The 23518-nt window shown below is 34.2% G+C and overlaps 1 protein-coding gene across 2 annotated transcripts in view; it reads left to right on the top strand.

Annotated features, from left to right (window-relative positions):
* Positions 1-23518, top strand: part of SCN7A (sodium channel, voltage gated, type VII alpha subunit) — a 97251-nt gene that overhangs the window by 17602 nt on the left and 56131 nt on the right. For both annotated transcript variants that reach the window (XM_011958033.1, XM_011958034.1), the window contains exons 2-9: positions 3458-3702; positions 6838-6956; positions 7311-7400; positions 8727-8855; positions 10344-10435; positions 15124-15330; positions 15615-15684; positions 20567-20708. In XM_011958033.1, coding sequence (XP_011813423.1) covers positions 3472-3702; positions 6838-6956; positions 7311-7400; positions 8727-8855; positions 10344-10435; positions 15124-15330; positions 15615-15684; positions 20567-20708 — 1080 coding nt within the window. In that variant the 5' untranslated portion in view covers positions 3458-3471. The remainder of the gene's footprint in view (positions 1-3457; positions 3703-6837; positions 6957-7310; positions 7401-8726; positions 8856-10343; positions 10436-15123; positions 15331-15614; positions 15685-20566; positions 20709-23518) is intronic.

Here is a 23518-nt window from a genome sequence, read left to right as displayed (position 1 = left end):
CTGCCCGCCTCGACCTCCCAGAGTGCTGGGATTACAGGTGTGAACCCCCGCGCCTGGCCTGAAAGGCTATTTTAAAGGAAAAAAAGATTTCATATGTAAGAGAAAACTTAGTTATCTGTAGCTTATACTCATAAATTGTACTTATTCAGATCATCTTCTCTCCCCTCACTGAATTCTAATGTGTGAAGTGTGACCATATGCATGTTTGTATATGTGTGTATATGGTATCTATAGATAATCTTAGCAAATTTTTAATGTCTCAGATATTTAGAAATAAGTAAATTTTTAGGTGAGTTTTTATACCATTAGCCTGGGAAGACAACTCTAAGTAGATATATGTTGATCTTCCTAGTACATATTCTTCCCTTGAAAATTTCCTCGTGCCCTATCTCTGAAACATCTCTTGAGGCACTTGGGCATAAGAAACAACTGCTATTGCAAAAATATCCCTGCCTTTGATTACAAACGACTGAACCAGTCATTTGTGACTGGTTCTTGTAAATGAATCCAGAGGCTGGGCTCAGTCAAAGTATATTTCTGTTTACCTTTTTTTTTTTTTTTTTTTGAGACATAGGTATGTGGTCGGAACTGAAAACCAAATAAAGTTAACAGACTGTCAATATTTTTAGTCTATGTGCATTCTGAGAAGTAAGAAAAGGAAGCCATTCTTTAAGTAGAATGCAGCAGATATGAAAAGCAAAGCAAAACCCAGAAAACTTGATTCCACAAAAGGCATAAGTAGTCATCCCAATATTTTATTTTCATCTTTACTTCTCATTTTTATTTTCCACAGAACATTTACGACACAGAAGTGTACCATGTATCCTCCCCTTGAATGTCTACAAGATTGCGTTTTGTATATTTATTTTTATTTATTTATTTATTTTTTCTCTTTTTTTTATTTTTTATTATACTTTAAGTTCTAGGGTACATGTGCATAACGTGCAGGTTTGTTACATATGTATACTTGTGCCATGTTGGTGTGCTGCACCCATCAACTCGTCAGCACCCATCAATTCATCATTTATATCAGGTATAACTCCCAGTGCAATCCCTCCCCCCTCCCCCCTCCCCATGATAGGCCCCAGTGTGTGATGTTCCCCTTCCCGAGTCCAAGTCATCTCATTGTTCAGTTCCCACCTATGAGTGAGAACATGCGGTGTTTGGTTTTCTGTTCTTGTGATAGTTTGCTAAGAATGATGGTTTCCAGCTGCATCCATGTCCCTACAAAGGATGCAAACTCATCCTTTTTTATGGCTGCATAGTATTCCATGGTGTATATGTGCCACATTTTCTTAATCCAGTCTGTCACAGATGGACATTTGGGTTGATTCCAAGTCTTTGCTATTGTGAATAGTGCCGCAATAAACATATGTGTGCATGTGTCTTTATAGCAGCATGATTTATAATCCTTTGGGTATATACCCAGTAGTGGGATGGCTGGGTCATATGATACATCTAGTTCTAGATCCTTCAGGAATTGCCATACTGTTTTCCATAATGGTTGAACTAGTTTACAATCCCACCAACAGTGTAAAAGTGTTCCTATTTCTCCACATCCTCTCCAACACCTGTTGTTTCCTGACTTTTTAATGATTGCCATTCTAACTGGTGTGAGGTGGTATCTCATTGTGGTTTTGATTTGCATTTCTCTGATGGCGAGTGATGATGAGCATTTTTTCATGTGTCTGTTGGCTGTACGGATGTCTTCTTTTGAGAAACGTCTGTTCATATCCTTTGCCCACTTTTTGATGGGGTTGTTTGTTTTTTCTTGTATATTTGTTTGAGTTCTTTGTAGATTCTGGATATTAGCCCTTTGTCAGATGAGTAGATTGCAAAAATTTTCTCCCATTCTGTAGGTTGCCTGTTCACTCTGATGGTAGTTTCTTTTGCTGTGCAGAAGCTCTTTAGTTTAATTAGATCCCATTTGTGTATATTTAAAATATATCCTGCCCGTCACTTAGTTATGCTAGCAGTGAAGTCTGATTCTTGCAGTGAATGGTGTTCCAATAATATTAAATAACATATCTTTTGCTTACTTTTAATTAATAGACAAGTAATGTGTTAAAGTATTAAACAACTCACTTTTGCACAACAGTGAAAAATTCTGAAGTAGAACGTATGTGTGAGTATACATATGTGGGTGATTTCTGTCTTGGGAAAATCTTATGGAAGTAACTCAGCTAGTGCCAGCACTGTGAAAGAAAATACACAGATGCAAAATGCCACAGTATCAAAACCAAAATTTATTATCTTTAATTGCAATAATGAAATTACAGAGAGTTTTTAGACAAACAAATGAATAAAAACCAATCAATTGACATTGAATAGAATCATTGTAAGGGTAAATTTGACAGGAATTGGACTGGAACAAATTAGTAAAATAAAATGTTTGTATGTGTGAAAAAAGAACCAGGTTCATGAATGGGGAATTAATGTGTGAAATTATATTTAATGAACACACTTTGAGTTGCCTATAGGATATCTTGAAATAGGTAAAGACTAGAGTTGAAATATGTGAAGACTACTGGAGTACCCCAAAGACAGAATTACAAAGATGATTACATTCAAAGACATGTATAAATAAATAGTATTCAAGAATCATAATAGAAAACTGTTGAAAGAAAAATATTTTGTGTATAAGGATTGATGACAGAGAGAAAAATACCATGAGTAATTTTCAAGGTGATCAGTTTGAGTTTTTATTTTTACAATGGCTCACAGGTTAAAGAGTAATTCTAGTAATGCAGAAAGATAAATAATTTTGTTTTTACCTGTTAAGTTGCTGCCTTTGGTGAAGTTACTATATAGACAGCTGGGGGAAGAAAGCGTTTGGGAAATATTCTCATGTACTTGATAAATATTTGTATGCAAAGAGTAATTAAAACTCTGTTTGCCCATGTATTCATCAGAATGATACATATAGCAGAGGAAGAAGGCAAACCCTTAAGAGATATCAGAGTTAAAATTTGGGTTAATATTTGACCGATACTGTAATTGATTTTAAAAAAGTAATCAGAGATACAAAAAGGTACATGGAAGAGCAGGGTGCAGAGCCAATGCAGAGTAAGTTTAAAGAAGAAAAGTGTAGTCAATTGCTAAATGTGTCTCCCAGGGAAATAACTGGATTTGGCCAGAAAAAGTATCTCTAGCAAAAAAGATCTTTCTAAAAAAGATCTCTTTTATTATAATGGAGAAGTTGAAAGGTAGATTTCAGTAAAAGAAAGAGTTTAAAACAATGAATAAGTGAAGTATATTGAGTTACTTCATGAAATTACAAATTAAGTTTGATATTAAGTACAATAAAACTCAGGACAACTTAGATTTCTACAAAACTAAGGAATATGTTCTTTAAATGCATTCATTCAGTTTACTGGTCTCTATTTTTCATGTCCCAACCTTTTGTACTTTTATGGTTTTATTAGTATACCCAACTTTAATATAGAATTTTTTGCAGGTACAAAATTGGAAATGTTGGCTTCACCAGAACCTAAGGGCCTTGTTCCCTTCACTAAAGAGTCTTTTGAACTTATAAAACAGCATATTGCTAAAACACATAATGAGGAACATGAAGAAGATTTAAAGCCAAATCCTGACTTGGAAGTTGGCAAAGAGCTTCCATTTATTTATGGAAACCTTTCTCAAGGAATGGTGTCAGAGCCCTTGGAAGACATGGACCCATACTACTACAAGAAAAAAAATGTGAGAACTAATTGAGATTATTTTGATGACATTTTTATTATTTTATTTCCAGACATACAGAAAATGTAATTGAGATAGGATACAAAAAGATAATGAAAAACAGGGCAAGATCTGATTTTAAATTATGCAGAACTACATAAGATATCTCATTTTGGGAGCACACATATTGGAGAGTTTTATCAAAACTGATATCTTACCTGGTTAGGTAGTATATTTTGGATTACTTTACTTCATAATATATGTATTAGTATGCCTTAATGTAAGTGAAATATTTTAAGGGAACATGATGATTGTCCATTTGTGGTTTTCAGTTTTAAAATGCCTGTAAAATGCCTAGAATTTTCTCAACAATTTAAAATGTTCCATATGATGAGCTTACTCAGAAGTTAGAAAAGTAAATACAACCCGTATGTTATTTATCATTTTTATTCATTCATACATGCATACACTTACTCCTTATCTCCAGAATGACTTTAGGCACCTGCTACTATATGTCCAACCCCAGAACAAGCACAAAATGTTAGATATGAAAGTAATCACGTTTAGAAATCAGAGATTGGTGTGTACCAATGAAGCTGAAAGAATCATTAAGGATCCTGCAGAATTTGAATTATAACTTAAAGAACACTTCAAAGTTTTAATATGGGAAAGGGAAGACCCATGTATAGGTAAGAGCAGAGAAGGATTCTGGAAGGAGGCAAAGAAAAAGTGATGCTCTAACTGGAAACTTAGCTGTTGCAAGTTGTGAGATATGGGATGAGATAATGGAGATGTCAACGTGGATTTAATATGGTGATCAAAGGCCTGATGCAATGAATATAATGTTTAAGTAGCGTTAACCCAACAGATTTCTAAATGACTATTGCACGGAAGAGACAGGATTAGAAAGATGAAATAACATAGAGAGAGTAATCCAGGACTGAAGTCAAGAGGAGACAGAGAGAACAAAGCTGAAAGGAAACAGCACGATTTGACTGGCTAAAAATGCCAAGGTTTTCAGTGTAGAGGAATGGGGATGCCACTGATGAAATGAAATAACTAGAAAGAATATCAAATTTGGGGAAGGTGACAATTAGCTTCATAGTGAAAAAATTAATTCGTAGAGCATTCAATGATATTATCAGATGGGTGACAAGGAATTGCACCACATTCTCTGGATGGAAGACAAAGTGATTTTTTTTTTTTAAATAAATTACAATTCTTTGGAATACTTGTCATGGTGGAAGAATATTGACATTTTATGGTAGAAATGTATGTATTAACTTAAAAGACTCCAGTATCTCTGGTAGCCTCCATGGGCATTATGCAGCATTGTTATAATATACAGGCTTAATCTTGAGAGCATTTTAATGAAAGTATAAGTTAAGCCCTCATCTCAATTACCTCTACATTCAGTTTTTGCTATGTTTATGTCATAATAATTGATATGGCACAGTAACCGTAGGGATAGGTGTAATATTGCAGAGTTCTGAGTACCCTGCAGTGTGTACAGATGTGGTTGGCAAAGCGCTAGTTGTGTTATTGAAGACAAAACCAAATATTTTGAAAAATAAACCAAGGCCCAGAGTTACTCTTGGTCTAGTTCCTATGAAACTTCTGGAGCAAGAACTGCACAGATACCTTGGTATAAAAGTGCTGTTATAAATGACAATTTATTTGAGTTATATTAGGTTTATTCTGTTAAAAGTGGCATAAAATAAATACTTTTATAATTAATAAAACAATTTCGGCTCTTAAATTGGGAGATTATTATATCTGAAATTACTCATCACAATCACATATATTACATCTTGTGTGAAGTTTGAGATTGTTCTGGAAAATAGCATGAAAAGCATATTTTAGAAAATCAGATTTACTTTGGCTCTTTTAAGTTTTTATTTTCTGTTTGCATTTAAAATAGAGGAAAGATAGCTATGGTATAGGTCAAAGTGTTCACAGATTGTGTGTTAGAAAAATATTTTATTAAGAAGAATTATATCACAATTTGGTTTCCATTTAGAACATTTATTCATGAAATATTGTTGAAGATATATTTGTACTAAGTAGTCTATTTTTCTGTATATATACAAATATAAATAGAAATAATCACCTCTGCAAAACATATAATACTGTAGCATCTAATAGATTATATTTAATATATAATTTTAGTATACTATAATTTATTATGCTTCAGTGTGTTATATATTATAAATTATAAAATATACTCTTTTAGACTGTAAACTATAAAATATTTCCTATTTGTATTTATTTATACCCCACAATAAAATTTTTCCAAATGGATATATAGTGGATATATATACACACTTTCAATGAGTGCACATATATATATATATCTACACACAAATATAAAAATATACAAACTTGCTCATATGCAGGTATTATATATATATACACACAATAATATGTATTATATATATGCACACACATTATATATGTACACTTGAATATGTATGTACATACTCATGTACATACACAAGCATGTACACATATTTAGATATATGACTCAATTTTAATTTCAGAATATTTCTGATATTTCATTATTTTTTGTTAGAATTTTAATGCTTTAATATCTCAATGTATTAAGTTTACATGTTATAAATTTCTGGTTTAGATATATGTATGTTAATGATATCATGCAAGTTTGGTTTTATTTCATAGACAATTGTTAAGAATTAATGTACTATTTCAATTTAATGAATCTTCTTTGCTATCATAATCCCACATTTGATTTTCTCTGAAATAAAATCTAACTTTTAACATTCATTATGTTCTCAGATACACCGGCTCTGACATTTTTAAATGGATCTTCGTGAGCCATTGGGATATTGTGTTCTTCCTATTCTGTTAGTTCTCTAAGGAGACCAGAGGTTTGGCTTGAGACAAACAACTTTCTTGGGTGTAACAGTAGCAAAAAACCCAAAAAAGCAAAAATGGTAGATAAACAGACAAGCCTCAATACGAATAAAAACATCTAAAATCCTTCCATTTGACTTAGTCTATAAAAATATATAAAAAAAGGAAAGTATAGCTGTTAGAGTCGAAGACTATAATGATGATTGATTGACAATTTGTTGCATAATTGATGAGATTATGGTTCTCAGTTCTAATTTCACTTGATCACTTTTCTTCTTACAGACTTTCATAGTATTAAATAAAAATAGAACAATCTTCAGATTCAATGCAGCTTCCATCTTGTGTACATTGTCTCCTTTCAATTGTATCAGAGGAACAACTATCAAGGTTTTGGCACATCCATATCCTTTTCTGTTGACTTGTTGACTTTAAACTGTGCTGACATTAACTGCAACTATACTGCTATTCAACTATTTCTGCAGTATTTTTCTCTTTTCAATTTATGTCTCATGTTAGGTCATATTGAAATCTAGATTATATTTCATTAAGTGTTCCACATTTGAAAATACATATAAAGTATATTTTCTAATACACACAATAGTAAATATTAACAAATATTAATGCCCATTGTTCAATAAGATTAATATTTTTCAACATTTAAAAAATATTTTAGCTCAATGTATATAAATATATATAATAGAAATATATCTTTTCCAATATTATTTATTAACTATTATTCCTTGACTATAAGCTACCTTTTTCCGACTGTTTATTCTAATTAGTGTCCTGCTTGATTGCATATTCATGTCCCTGACTAGTTTGCCAAAATGGAGACCAGTATTAGAGTATGTTATATAATTATTTTATACATATCATATATAATTATGTATTTTTAATATTTTACATTTTATTTTAATAATATTGAGTTATATAATACCTTATATTTTATATTATAATAAATTTAATATTTATTAATGATTAAGATAATATTTCAGTGCTTCACATCTGTTTTCTTTGCTGCTGCAATCTCATTCCTGATTTGCTTCTAACTCAGGTAACTTTCATTCCTTTTCATTCATTAAGAAAATCCCTTTCTCCCTTTCTGTTCTATTCCTCTCTTTCTGAAGACATACCAGTAGTCTGACTTGCATTAGACTGTAAGGATGGAAAGACCCATTAAATTATCTGGGGGAAAAGGCTTTCTTGAAGTTACCTTTTGAGCTTTAATATTATTCTTAAAACTAGTTGATTTTGGAAGGTGACTATAACAATATCACCATAAAAAAAACTTGAAAAATATATATATATATAAAATAAAATTAGATCTTACACATGCCCTTGATGATTATTAATTATTGTGTAATCCCTATAGGGATCAAATTTGATATTTGATGTTTTTATCATTTACCTACATAATATGTAAAGACTATTACCTGTCAGCTAGGATTTATTGAATTTTTTTATTTTTTTAACTTTTATTTTAAGTTCAGAGGCACAAGTGCAGGTTTGTTACATAGGTAAACTTTTGTCATGGGATTTTGTTATGCAGATTATTCATCACCCAGGTATTAAGCCTAATACTCATTAGTTATTTTTTTCGTAATCGTCTCCCTCCTCCCATCCTCTGCCCTCCAAAAGGCCACATTGTGTTGTTCCCCTCTATGTGTCCATGTGTTCTCACCATTTGGCTCTGACTTTTAAGTGAGAACATGCAGTATTTAGTTTTCCGTTTCTGTGTTTGCTAAGGATAATGACCTCCAGCTCCATCGATGTTCCTGTGAAAGAAAATTCATATGGAACCAAAAAGGAGCCCAAATAGCCACGGCAATCCTAAGCAAAAAGAACAAAGCTGGAGGCATCATGCTACCTGACTTCAAATTATACTACATGGCTACAGTAATAAACAAATTAAAAAGTCAAATGTCATGACAAATGCCATAAGACACAGCCTACCCTATTTAAAGCATTGAGTTAGGGCTCAAGGAGCACTTGCTTTCTTGAATGTTGTCTAATTTATTGGTGGTTGGTTTGTTTTGGCCTACCAAGTAGACCTGGTCTCACCTTCCTGATGACTTATTCTGAAATGCCAGCTAGTTATCATAAGCATAGTATTTCAGAGTTGACAATGTATTATTCTCACCAATAATATTTATATTAAAAAATTTCTTCAGGAATACTTTGCTTGGAATTTACACATTTGAAATACTTGTAAAACTCTTTGCAAGAGGAGTCTGGGCAGGATCTTTTTCCTTCCTTGGTGATCCATGGAACTGGCTTGATTTCAGCGTAACTATGTTTGAGTGAGTATTTCTTTAAATTGAGTCTATTTTAATGTTTTGCTCAGCAAATGTTTTTCATAAAAAATAATTGACTTCTACAAAGATTTCTGCCTGAAGATAGTCTGCAAGGGGTGGATACTTCAAAGTTATAGTCATTGTGAGCTCTCTCAGCTGCCTCTGACCTAGTCCTCAGAAGATGCAATAAAAAAGAAAGGAGTGGGTTATTTTCTGCTATTTGAAACAAGAATGATAAATATTGAATTTGTGCATTTTAAGTGTGCCTTTTAGTGATCAGTGAGCAAATCCCCTGAATACTTAGGAGAAGGTCCTAGCAGATTTGATTCTCAATTCCCAATCTACATTGCATGTAGCTACATTGCTTAAGACCAGTAAATATGCTAGAGATCAGAATAATGTGTCTTAAACACCCACCCCCTCACACACATTTTCTGGAATGTTTCAGACAATTCTAACAATTTCATGTCTCTTTTTTAAATACTTCTAGTTAGTGTATTCTAGCTACAGAAATCATTACTGGCATCAAACTCTTGTTAAAAATAATTTAAAGTGATTTTCTATTTGTAGATTTTGGGTCAATTTTTAAAATAGCATTTATAAAGGTCATAAAGAGTGTCTGCTATATTGTAAGCAATCTAAAATAGTGTGTCATATCACTGTAATTATTACCATCACTACTTTTACTGTTATTACCATTATCTTTGCTGTTTTGCTCTTTCTGTTAGCTAACACTTGCAGAGCCCTTACTATGTGCCAGGTGCTCTTCTATGTACTTCGCATAAGTTAACTCATTAAATCTCTCAAAAAACCCTCTGAATCAGGAAGTATTATTAACCCCACTTTACAGTTGAGGAAACTGAGGCAAGAAAGATTTAAATAATTTGCTCATGTTGCACAGTTAGTTCATGGTAAAGCCTGGTTTCTACACAAGCTGTCTGGCTTCAGAGTCCGTGTCCTTAATCAACACACAGTCTGCCTTACACCTTCATCATCATCACCATCACTATTGTCATCATTATCGCCATCATCATCAATGTCATCAGCATCATCCTCATTCTCATCCTCTCTTAATCTTTATTCTCATGTCACCACCATAATTACCATTATCATAAGTTTAAATACTTAAAATGAATCTTATTCCTTAAAAAACTAGATATTCATTTTTCATTGTAACTATCTTTTCAGTAATTAGATAACAAAAGATTTATGAACATAGTGTAGAATATTTTATGAGAAATTAAGAGTATTCACAGTGTCAAACTTTTGTAAACTCTCATAATATAAGTTTATAGATTAATATCTGGCCACTTTCCACTGTAGCAATCTTTGTCTTCTAATCAATAATAAAACTGTTTGCAATATGGATTCATGTGATCAAGGGAAATGTTTGCATATATGGTTTTAAAAATAAGTTTCAAAAACCATAAAAAGCCAAGAATAAGTAGCATAGATGTAATGTGACTTTTACGTAACTCTAATTTAATTCCACAGGGTTATTATAAGATACTCACCTCTAAACTTCATTCCAATGCTTCAAACTGCAAGAACTTTGAGAATTTTAAAAATTATTCCTTTAAATCAAGGTAAGAAATTGCACTGAATATCCTTTCTTCATTTTGTTTTATATACTGCCATGTATTCACCTGAACTTCCCTGTTGTTGTTCAGAGGAAATATTGAATAATGTTTCCACTCTGAAACCAGTGAGTTATCTGAAATTTACATTTATGTCACTCTGGGAAAGAGGAGAAAAATACATTGACTGTTATTTATTTGGTGTAGGCTCAATTTTTACAAAACCAAAATATAGACATCAATAAAATATATTTTAATTTGTAATTCTTACAAATTAAATTTGAACTTATAAAATTCTTCTTAGACTTCTGAGAGAGATAGTGGTCTAGACAGATGTCTAATCTGCCTCTTTCTTTTCCTCATTTTATCAGGAAACCAGTTGATATGAACAAAGTAATATAAAATAAGATGAATTCGCCTTTGCTTTGAGTGCTTGGATAGGGTGCAATTCACATACCACAAAATTCATCTTCTATCAGTGTGGTTGCAACTTTACCACATTGATGGAAAATGCTGAAGACTTAAGTTACAGCTCCCATTTCTGAAGACGTTCTAACAGAAACACACCAACACCTTCTAGTTTGTTATTGTGAATGAATAAGAACAATTAGATAAGAACAATGCTACCCAGAATGTTTTAGCTGCAATTCTGAAGTGTTATGAAATAGCTGTATCAAGAAAGCAAATAAGGAATGTAATAAAAGCAAAAACAAAGCCTACAGGCAACTTTCATAGACCAGAAAGAAGGCTAAATATATATAGGTTATGTATTTGTAGTTTAGGCAGAACAAATGAGAAAAACAGATTGGAAAGTATGGTGATAATTCATAACCTGTAATATACTCAAACATTGATTTGTACACATTAAGCTGTTGAATTGTGGAGCTCGTGAATTATATCTCAGTAAAGCTGTTTAATAAAAACTATCTGTGGCATGGCATCTTTATCAAATCTAGTGAAGGAATCAATTAGTGAGAGTTAACCTGATGGGAATTTCACAGCTCTAGCTCCCTTACTACTCCCCACATATTTCACATGCATCTTCATCTTAAGACTAGAGGTAAGAATTATTAAATACATCAGATGAATTCAAGTTGTAATAATACAAGAAGAATTCATTCACTAGAGTTGGAAGCCTACAGGCTAGTAGAGACCTCTCACTCTTTTTTTCAAGGGAGAATATACTAGGCACATACCAGCAATAAGGAGTGAATGAAAATATTTTGCAATATAGAAAGAGAAATATATATTTAATAGAAAGCAAGTATCCTCTTTTAAAATAAATGTGCTTAAAAATAGAAGCATACATAATAAATTGTCTTTTTGCAGTCTCTCAACAAATGATGAAATGAGAGAGTAATATGGGCAAATATAACTAACTTTAAGACAGAAGAGTGATAAAAATTATACTACCCTAGATGAATATTCAGTGGTAATAGAAGCCATAAAATAATATTATCAGTGCATCAAACAAGCACGCTTGTATAAAGAAAGACTAGAGGAATTCTGTATTAATACAATAGAACTGAAAAATGGAATGGATTAATGAAGGAGAGAAGACTAAAGTTCTTATGCATAAACAGTGATCCTGAAAACAGACAAGAATGAATATAAAAGACAAATTATTGAAATATATACAATAGGAAAAACTTAAAAAATTTTAACTGGAAAAAGACCCTACAAACGAAAGAGATCAGCTTATACTAGATAAACAATAACTACAATATATACTTAGACATATTGTAAAATGTTATAAATGTAAAGTATTAAAGAATAAAAGCATTATAAAATTCTTCAAGCAAAAAAGCGAGAAACATACATCATGGACAGGTCACCCTTAGACCTCATGTTAATAGTAAACTTAGGTAGGCAGTGGAGTTTCAGAGCTTGGGGGAAAGTGTAGGCAGGGAAGTTGAGACACTAGAATTCTATACTTAGCTGTCATTTGTATGTATAGTCAACAAATGTATGTTCTCAGCTATGCAAGAGTTCTCAAACAATTCTTGTGCATCTTTTCAGAATATCTGCTGAAAAAATAAGTATGAAAATAAAATATTTAGAAATGAGAGTATTTAGTTCTAAAAGTAATTGCAATGAGCTCTGAAACCATTTGACCATATTAACAGAATGCAAATATTATAAATCAGAAGTTAGCACATGGACTTCTGTGGTTCATTCTTGAACTAGAGACATATTTTATTTATGTTTTTAGAAAACTTTGAAATAGATGTTAATATTATAAAAATTTAATGATTTTATGTTGAAATCCAATTTAACTTGGATGAATTGTCAGGATAGGTCCACCTACATTTATGAATGGCAACAACCTGCGTGGATGAAAAACAGCTGCCACTTCAAGTCAGGCAGATTCATCCAAGTCCTCTTAACTCCCTGTTTGTGTGAATCTATGCTTCCTGGGAAGCCCTTGTAAGGATTTGAAATTTATCCTTTCTATAAATCATGATAGATAATATGTGATACAAAATACACAATTCAACAATTATAACTAGATCAAAGGTCATTACTTATATTAGCAAAAACTGAGAAGTAAGTATAGAGAAATGTGAGAAAATAAACACAGTTATTTTCTCGCCTTATATGGTGGGACTGAGTAGACACAGTCTTATAGATGTAGAGATATGCATGTTATTTCAAAATACGAACCTAAATTGGATATAAGTTCTCAAAACATGTATTTTATCTAAAATACTAAAGGAAAAAATAGACATAGTAAATTTATTGACAAAGGAAAATAAACACAGTGAATAATAAGGAGAATATAGAAATCAAAAAAGTAAGGTATATTTCAGTGTAAACCTAATTTATGAAAATAAATGCAATTGGTTTAAATTTTTTTTTATCAAGGCAGAGACTTTAATATGAAGTCAGAAATACAATTAAACTCTATAATAGACTTACACTAAGCAAAACGAAGGTTAAAATTTAAAAGAAGGAGGAAGTTATATCAGAAAATTAAGATCAAAATTGGCATATGGCCCAGAACTTTCTAACAAAATCTAATTAGTATATACTAATGAAAATGATTAGCAAACTTAATTTTATAAAAATGTGATGGTGTCATTTCTTTTCCATCAAACAAAATGTCAGTGCTAAAATTAAAGCTCCACCAAAAACTGGGTATACAATGGAAATTATCTATCTATCTGTATATATTTTATATATATAATCTATATATATATACACACAGACATATATTTTTATTTAAGAATTGCTCTTCTTAAAAACATTTCTGACAAAACAATATGAAAAAAAATTCAGTATAAAGATATACTAAGGACTCATGACCGTTGCCAAATAAGCACACCGTGCAAATACACCTATTTTATAAGTTTGGAATAGTAACTACAGAAATTACATTGAAGTGATTTAATTTTTTCTAATAAACTGCCAAAAATGTTTTGAAATGTTCCAGTTTTAGTGAAGGCTTATAATCTGGTTTATACTTTGGTTCAACATCTCTCGAAAACAATGTGAACATGTGTATCAACGCTAAACCACTGTTGTACGTTTGACACCGAAGTTCTATTATATATCTAGTATAATACTTTGAAAAGATTTGCTTATAGTAAAAAGAATGATACAATTCTAAGTGGCAAAAGGAGGCTATAAACATATTTAATTATGTCAAATTAAAATTGTATGTTTAATCTAGATTATCACATTTCTGTAGTCACAAGAATGACTTTATTTCAACACTGTCATATTTTACTCAAGACATCTAATCATCTGAGGTCATTCAAAAGAGTAGTTTTCAATTCTCACAATAAGATAGAAAGCAGGTATTATTTCCATTTTAAAAAATTATGAAACTAAAGCATACAAACGTTGACTACTTGCATAGTCAACATCACAGAGTTAGTATATTCTTATTAATCATTGTGCTGAGCAGTTATTAGGAAACTAATGCACACAGACTAGCAAATAAGAGAGCAAGTGAAAAAGAAAAGGGAGGGGGGAGGGAAGGATGGAAGAAAGAAAGCAAGTTTATACACAAAAAAATTAATAGTAATTTATTCTATGAGATATGATTGTGTTATTTTTATTTTTTCTACTTTTCTACTTTCAGAAGTCAGCATGTATTATTTATAATTAGAAAAATGAATATCCTTAAATAAAGCCAGTTTTAAGTTTGAATTCTCTATTAGTATTCTGTTATAAATACAGTTTACATAGATCACAGTTGTGTTATTCTCATTCTTGCTTATTGAAATTCTTCATAATTGTATTTAATTAGCTCACAAAATTGAATTATTATAAAGTCAATTAAAGAATAATATAGAATACTACTGTTTCAAGCTGTTTATTTTTTCAAGAACATTTTAATTTTGATTTATAACCTTACACCTTTATTTATGCTTACAAACACTGGAGGTTGGTATGACAAGCAGTAACCAAGAGAGGGAGATTGTTTTTCTTTGTAAAGAGAAACAAGCAAATAATTAATTTTAAATAGTGTTTCTGAATTATTTTGTTAGGTGTTAAAAATTAGCAGTAATACATAAACTTCAACTTTTGATTTATTATTCACTTTATGTATGAGACCCAAATAATTAGAACTACATTATAAGATAAAACCATTGATTTCAACGGAGTATGCAGTTGCTATGGAAGAAGTTTGCCAATAGTGCTTTTCCAAGATATTACATTATTTCAAAAGCAAATGTTTCTCTTTCCAGGTCTGAAGTCCCTTGCAGGGGTCCTGACTCACTGCTTGAAGAAGCTTATTGGTGTCATTATCCTCACTCTGTTTTTTCTGAGTGTATTTTCTCTAATTGGGATGGGGCTCTTCATGGGCAACCTGAAACATAAATGTTTTCGATGGCCCCAAGAGAATGAAAATGAAACCCTGCACAACAAAACTGGAAACCCATATTACATTCGAGGTAAGAATCACCTTGCCATGTATATAAAAAATTGAAACTTTTGTTAAAGGCAAAGCAGTCTTCCCAGAAATGTTGAACACTCAACATTTTGCTAGATTCCCAAAGGCGCTGGCTTGTGTATCAGATGTTAGGTTAAAAAGGAAAGGATATTTGCTCTTTTCTTCACAGTTGCGGAAAGGGATTTTAGCTTCTGCAGAGATCCAAACAGATTTCCAATGTGGTGCTCATAATTACCCACATATACCCATAATGATATAGAATATCATTTCTTGCCCATTTTTCAGAAACAGAAAACTTTTATTATTTGGAAGGAGAAAGATATGCTCTCCTTTGTGGCAACAGGACAGATGCTGGGTAAGTGGTATTAGATTTATTCTATTAAATCATTATCACCTGTTGATAGTACTTAATGAAGGACTGTTGTTTTTACTGTTGCTTCCCATTTGATTGTGTTATCTCATTTCATCATTGAAAAAATACTGAGAAGTTGTCTTAGTCTACTCAGGCTGCATTGATGAAATATCATAGACTGGTTGGTTTAAAAACAAGATAAATTTATTACTCACAGTTGGGGAAACTAAGAAGTCCACATCAAGGTGCTGGGCCAATTTGGTGTCTGGTGAAGGCATGTCCTCTGGCCCATACATGGTGCCTTTTTGCTGTGTCCTCACATGGCAGAAGAGGCCAGAGGTTTCTCTCAGGCCTTTTCTCTTGGTGTATCAATCACATTCAAGAGGACTTCACCCTCATAATCTAATCACCTATCAAAGGCGCCATCTCCTAATTACTTTGGGAGTTAGAATTTCAATATGAATGTTGAGGGGACACAAACATTCAGACCATAGCAGAAGTATGCAATGTGGAATACTATTCATCCAATTTTATAAAAAAAAGCAATAGTCAGACTAATTCAATGATTTCTTCAAGGTCAAGAAGCTAGTAAATGGCAGAGCTGGGAATTACACAAGAATCTTTTATTTTTTATTTTTTATTATGCTTTAAGTTCTAGGGTACATATGCACAACGTGCAGGTTTTTTACATATGTATACATGTGCCATGTTGGTGTGCTGCTCTTATCTTCTGTTTTCAAGAGTGCTCCAGAGCTAGTGAGAATGACCAAGAGAGACAATATAAATCTATCATTTGGAAAGAAGTTTTGGGAGAAAAGAAATATGAAAGATATGCCGATGGAAGCCACGATAGCTCGGGCCGGTTGTCCTGGTGCACAAAGAGGCGAGGCTGCATGTTCGAGGCCAACCTGGGCAACCCTGAAAGCCTCACATCCATTAAAAAAAAAATTAAAAAGATATGCTGATATTTCACTTATTTAATCTCTTATATGTTTTTATGGCTATAATTTACATTAATAAAAACCTCGTTCTTAAAATCAGCATTTCAAAATAATTCTTAAGTGAGATGACAAAACTGTCATGTCTCATTGTCCTATAATTCATAAAGGGGAAATAGGGCACTTCTCAGCAGTGTGTGACTCACGTAATTCCCTCCTGTTGCTTTACTCAGCTGGGATGACTTGGCAGCCATCTGTAAACTCAGCTCTTTCTTATACTCTGGTGCCCAGATTAACAAAAGTCTCATGGGGGAGGAGAACATGAGTTATATGGTTTAGTTACATTCAGGGGATTTTGACATTTTCTCACTTGCTCAACACACACACACACACAATCACACACATACATATATATAGTTTGTTTGTTTGAGACCAAGTCTTGTTCTGTTGCCCAGGCTGCAGTGCTGTGGCTCAATCTCTGCTCATTGTAACCTCTGCCTCCTGGGTTCAAGTGATTCTCGTGCCTCTGCCTTGCTAGTGGCTGGGATTACAGGCATGTGCCACCATGACTGGCTAATTTTTGTGTTTGTAGTAGAGATGGGTTTTTGCCGTGTTGCCCAGGCTAGTCTTGACCTCCTGGACTCAAGCGATCCACCCACCTTGACCTCCCAAAGTGCTGAGATTACAGGTGTGAGCCAATGCACCCTGTGCTCGGCCTCAGCACATATTTTTTTGTCCCGCTCCTGCTGGGCTCCCATTCTATTCTCATATCCAAATGGTGAGCCCATCTCTTTGTATCTGTCCCATCCCATTTCAGCTAATTCCTTTTATGTACATTGCAAGCTCAAATATGACCTGAAATACATTTTGGATATACGTACGTGGTCATGGATATTCAGGATACAATGGTATATTTCAAGGCAAGAAAAGAAAGTCATGCAGTGTTTCACCTGCAGCAGTCATACTTGGCTGCATGGTAAATTATCCCAAAACAACAAGGCAACAGAACTTCGTTTGCTCAGATACTATGGGTCAGCAATTTAGCAAATCCCAGTGCACGAATGATTTTTAAACCTCTCTTTGTTCCATTAAAACTAAAACAAGTAACATGACTAAACCCAAAATAATATGAGAGGAAACTACACAAGGGCGTGGAGAGGGGAAGCATGATTTACTGGGCTACCACTGTAATCATGGAACACAACACTGAAGCTCCTAAGTGGATAGAAATAATGAGGACTCCCTGAAAGGAAATAAAATAAATATTTAATTGGATCTGCCTCCCCATGTGCAAATACTGCTTATAAATTATCGATGCAATAAGTGTTTTCTCACCCTTGAATAATGGGTTCTACAGGCTTTACATGAAGTCATTTGAAAATTATACCCTCAACCATTGCAGTTGTATTTTTATCAGTACTATTTTCCATCAGTTCACTCTGATGTTCAGATATTTCCCTTTTGATATTGGAGTAGTAAAGATATAGTTAATACAAGGCATTTTATTCTTGAAAAATGGTAAGATGATAGATTTAAGTATTCTCACCACAAAAAAAGTATGTGAGGTATGCATGTGTTAATTAGCTCCATTTTGCCATTGCACAATATATACCTATTTCATTTCCATGTTTAGGGCTTCCTTCAGGGTCTCTTGTAAGGCAGGCCTGGTGGTGACAAAATCTCTAAGCATTTGCTTATCTGTAAAGGATTTTATTTCCCCTTCACTGATGAAACTTAGTTTGGCTGGATATGAAATTCTGGGTTTAAAATTCTTTTCTTTAAGAACGTTGAATATTGGCCCCCACTCTCTTCTGGCTTGCAGAGTTTCTGCCGAGAGATCTGCTGTTAGTCTGATGGGCTTCCCTTTGTGGGTAACCTGACCTTTCTCTCTGGCTGCCCTTAAGATTTTTTCCTTCATTTCAACTTTGGTGAATCTGGCAATTATGTGTCTTGGAGTTGCCCTTCTGGAGGAGTATCTTTGTGGCGTTCTCTGTATTTCCTGAATTTGAATGTTGGCCTGCCCTACTAGGTTGGGGAAGTTCTCCTGGATGATATCCTGAAGAGTGTTTTCCAACTTGTTTCCATTCTCCCCCTCACTTTCAGGCACCCCAATCAGACGTAGATTTGGTCTTTTTACATAATCCCATACTTCTTGCAGGCTTTGTTCATTTCTTTTTCTTCTTTTTTCTTTTGGTTTCTCTTCTCGCTTCATTTCATTCATTTGATCCTCAATCGCTGATACTCTTTCTTCCAGTTGATCGAGTCGGTTACTGAAGCTTGTGCATTTGTCACGTATTTCTCGTGTCATGATTTTCATCTCTGTCATGTCGTTTATGACCTTCTCTGCATTAATTAGTCTAGCTGTCAATTCTTCCACTCTTTTTTCAAGATTTTTCGTTTCTTTGCGCTGGGTACGTAATTCCTCCTTTAGCTCTGAGAAGTTTGATGGACTGAAGCCTTCTTCTCTCTTCTCATCAAAGTCATTCTCTGACCAGCTTTGATCCGTTGCTGGCGATGGGCTGCGCTCCTTTGCGGGGGGAGATGCGCTCTTATTTTTTGAATTCCCAGCTTTTCTGCCCTGCTTTTTCCCCATCTTTGTGGTTTTATCTGTCTCTGGTCTTTGATGATGGTGACGCACTGATGGGGTTTTGGTATAGGTGTCCTTCCTGTTTGATAGTTTTCCTTCTGCCAGTCAGAACCCTCAGCTATAGGTCTGTTGGAGATTGCTTGAGGTCCACTCCAGACCCTGTTTGCCTGGGTATCAGCAGCAGAGGTTGCAGAAGATAGAATATTGCTGAACAGCGAGTGTACCTGTCTGATTCTTACTTTGGAAGCTTCCTCTCAGGGGTGTACTCCACCCTGTGAGGTGTGGGGTGTCAGACTGCCCCTAGTGGGGGATGTCTCCCAGTTAGGCTACTCAGGGGTCAGGGACCCACTTGAGCAGGCAGTCTGTCCCTTCTCAGATCTCAACCTCCGTGTTGGGAGATCCGCTGCTCTCTTCAAAGTTGTCAGAGTCGTACGCGCCTGCACAAGTCTCTGCTGCTTCCCCTGTTATTTTTTTAGCTGAGCCGTCCCCAGAGGCGGAGTCTACAGAGACAGGCAGGTTTCCTTGAGCTGCTGTGAGCTCCACCCAGTTGGAGCTTCCCAGCGGCTTTGTTTACCTACTTAAGCCTCAGCAATGGCGGGCGCCCCTCCCCCAGCCTCGCTGCTGCCCTGCGGTTAGATCGCCGCAGACTGCTGTGTTAGCAAGGAGGGAGGCTCCGGGGGCGTGGGACCCTCCCGGCCAGGCGTGGGGTATATTCTCCTGGTGTGCCCGTTATCCTATAGCGCAGTATTGGGGTGGGAGTTACCCGATTTTCCAGGTGTTGTGTGTCTCAGTTCCCCTGGTTAGGAAAAGGGATTCCCTTCCCCCTTGCGCTTCCCAGGTGAGGCGATGCCTCGCCCTGGTTCAGCTCTCGCTGGTCGGGCCGCAACAGCTGACCCGCACCGATTGTCCGGCACTCACAAGTGAGATGACCCCAGTACCTCAGTTCAAAATGCAGAAATCACCGGTCTTCTGTGTCCTTCGCGCTGGGAGTTGGAGACTGCAGCTGTTCCTATTCGGCCATCTTGCTCCGCCCTATATACCTATTTCAAAACAGCATGTTGTACTTCACAAATATGTACAGTTTCTCTTTGTCAATGAAAAAATAAAGAAATAGAAAAAAATGGTTTGGCAAAAATCACTTTTGAGGCCCCTTTTTATTTTTGCTTAATTAACACCGTTCACTCTATCAACTTAAAATCTGACTCGTGTGTGACTTTTTAGCAGGCAATTGTTTGGGAGAAGACATTACTCTCCCTGTGGAAAAGTGAGTTCTCTATTACTCAGGACAGATATTCTGTAGTTATGATTTGGCCATAATGTCACCTAACAGTAACCAGGTTTTTTTCTTTGTCTTCTTTAGTCAGTGTCCTGAAGGATATGTGTGTGTAAAAGCTGGCATAAATCCTGATCAAGGCTTCACAAATTTTGACAGTTTTGGCTGGGCCTTATTTGCCCTATTTCGGTTAATGGCTCAGGATTACCCTGAAGTACTTTATCACCAGGTAAGAACAGAAAGAATCTGTACTGTACTTAGGAATGGCACCATGCCCTCACTTCTAAGATAATGGTCAAATGTAATATAGTTTTTTAAATTTTTACATGCAGAAGAATTGGAAGACAAAAGAAAAGAGAACTAGAATTACTGAATGTCAAATTATAAGCTGGCCACAATGCCACGTGTATTATATCTTATTTAATCTTTGAAACAATTCTACAAAGTCAGAGAGAGAGAAGAGGGAAGAGAGAGACTGTATGTGTTTGTTTGTGTGTATGCTTTTTATATGAAGACACTAAGATTTGGAGAGATCGAGTAGCCTCCCAAATTTTATAGCAGTTGAACCTCCCAGATCTCAGATCATGGTCTTATTTCAAAGCCTATGATATTATGCATTTGATAATCACTAAATAAAGTACATTTCTAGGTATTAATTCTTTAGTTAAAACATTTTGAATTTATGACATTACCATGTTTTAAGCAATTATTTATTGAATACATACAGTGTCCTATTTCTTTTTGTTCTTCTATTTCCTCTTATCCAGTTCAATATTCAATCATGTTCCAGTTACAATAACAGAAGGCTTATTGTAATGAGAATTGAAATTCAAATTCTGAGAGTCTGTGTTCATAACTAATTATGTATGTGTCATAGTTTCTCAGGTATGATACTCATTAAAATGGGGATGCAGTTTTTTCTTTGAAGAGAAGTTCTATCATAGTAGAAAATAGTGTTATTTTCAAAGCAGCATTACTCTAACTTCTGAAGTTATTTATAGTTGAAGGAGAACATTCTTTATTTTTAAACAAACATTAATACACATCCGGTCCATGCTTATTTTGGTTGGCTTGATAAATTTTGGACAATATATGTGTATATATGGGTCATCAATGATGATAGGCTAAAGTAATATATTTGGGGCACAGAGTTTCATAATATATTGTTAAATGGAAATCAAGTAGACCAAACATACATGCAGCATAATTGTATTTTTGGTAAAAATAAAGAAAATATTGCAAGTGACATTTTTACACAAACTATATTTTTCTAATTTTGTTAGACTAGTACCTCCATTGGTATTTCCAGTCTCTTTGATAAGATTCAGTGTTTTCTCCAAAACACTAGGAGGTTCTTATTTCTAAAATAATTTTATCATGTTATTCTTCTTCTAAAAAATCCATCAGTGTTTTTCAAATTCCCATAGGCCAAAGTTCCAACTCTATATGCATGATATATAGTGCCCTTCAAGGTCTCATCTGCCTACATCTCCTGATTTATTTCTTAACATACTCTAATATATACTCTCTGTTTAATTATTTAAAAGGTTTGCTGCTTCCTAAATGAGCTTTTCTCGAAATGTCATATTTCCATGTATGTTATACCCTCTCCCTAAATTTAAGTTTCCTCCTATCTGCCTTCAGTTTCATGCTTCAAATTTATGCTGTGAAACCATGATTTCTTCTTTGAGCTTTTCCCCAAGCCCAGTGTAGGAGTAAGGCACATCCTACATGGAATGCCACAGGCCACTGTACTTTCCTCAGATTGTGGCGTTTTAGTTGCTTGTCCAGCTATTTTCCCACTTAGAGACGAACTGCCTGAGAAACTACCTGCTAACTTTTTATCTATCTGAGAAAAAAAATAAGAATTTTTGTCTTATTTTAATTTTTGTTGCTTTCTCAGCATCTACACATAGAATGCTTAATGGAACTTTAATAAAAATATAAGTGAATTTGTATGGGCTATATCACTGTATATGCTATGATAATACACGTTTTGCTCTTCACTTATTACCCCCAAAATGTATGAATTAAGTTTCCCATTAGCATTTGTTTTAAGATAGTTCTTTCCCTCTACCGAAGAAATAGGGAACCAGTCTGGAAGTGTCCTGCTCTTAGGGCCCTCAGGATCTTCATTATTGTACTGCAAGTTTTTGTTTGTATTTATACTTTAAGTTCTGGGATACGTGTGCAGAATGTGCAGATTTGTTACATAGATAAACATGTGCCATAGTGGTTTGCTGCACCCCATCAACCTGTCATCTATATTAGGTATTTCTCCTAATGCTATACCTCCCCTTCCCCCCACCCCCCCAACAGGCCTCCCAGTGTGTGATGTTCCCCTCCCTGTGTCCATATGTTCTCATTGTTCAACTCCCACTTACAAGTGAGAATATGTGGTGTTTGGTTTTCTGTTCCTGTGTTAGTTTGCTGAGAATGATGGTTTCCAGCTTTATCCATGTGCCTGCAAAGGACATGAACTCATTCTTTTTTATGGCTGCCTAGTATTCCATGATGTATATGTGCCACATTTTCTTTATCCAGTTTAACATTGATGGACATTGGGTTGGTTCCAAGTCTTTGCTATTGTGAGTAGTGTACTCCAAGCTTTTACTGACTAATGTAGATGGAGTTTGTTTTGATTTTGTCTAGATTTGTACCCTGAACATTGCCTTAAATTGAACTAATTATGAATAGGGAAATTTAGCAATTCTTCCCAAAGAGTATAGTGTATGTTTTGGAGATTATTGTTTTCCATTAATTCAAAATAGATTTATTTTATCCAAGTATTCTGGTATGCTGTGGGTACAGAAATGAACAAAACAGTATCAACCCTCAGGGAACAAAATTATGTTTATAGTATAGCTAATATTTATTGGGAACTCGGGATGTGCTAAGATCTTTGTGTATAATGTTTCATTTTATATTCATAAAAAGCATTGAAATAGAGGTCATAGTTAGCCTCTATTTCAAACTAACATGTAATAAAACTAGAAATTATATACTGTTTTATGCTAATAACAGCATATGCTTTTATGC

The sequence above is a fragment of the Colobus angolensis genome, unplaced genomic scaffold, assembly GCF_000951035.1.
Source record: "Colobus angolensis palliatus isolate OR3802 unplaced genomic scaffold, Cang.pa_1.0 Scaffold456, whole genome shotgun sequence".
Classification (NCBI taxonomy): domain Eukaryota; kingdom Metazoa; phylum Chordata; class Mammalia; order Primates; family Cercopithecidae; genus Colobus; species Colobus angolensis.
Note: the sequence above shows the minus strand (reverse complement) of the source record. Positions and strands in the feature narration are given on the sequence as shown.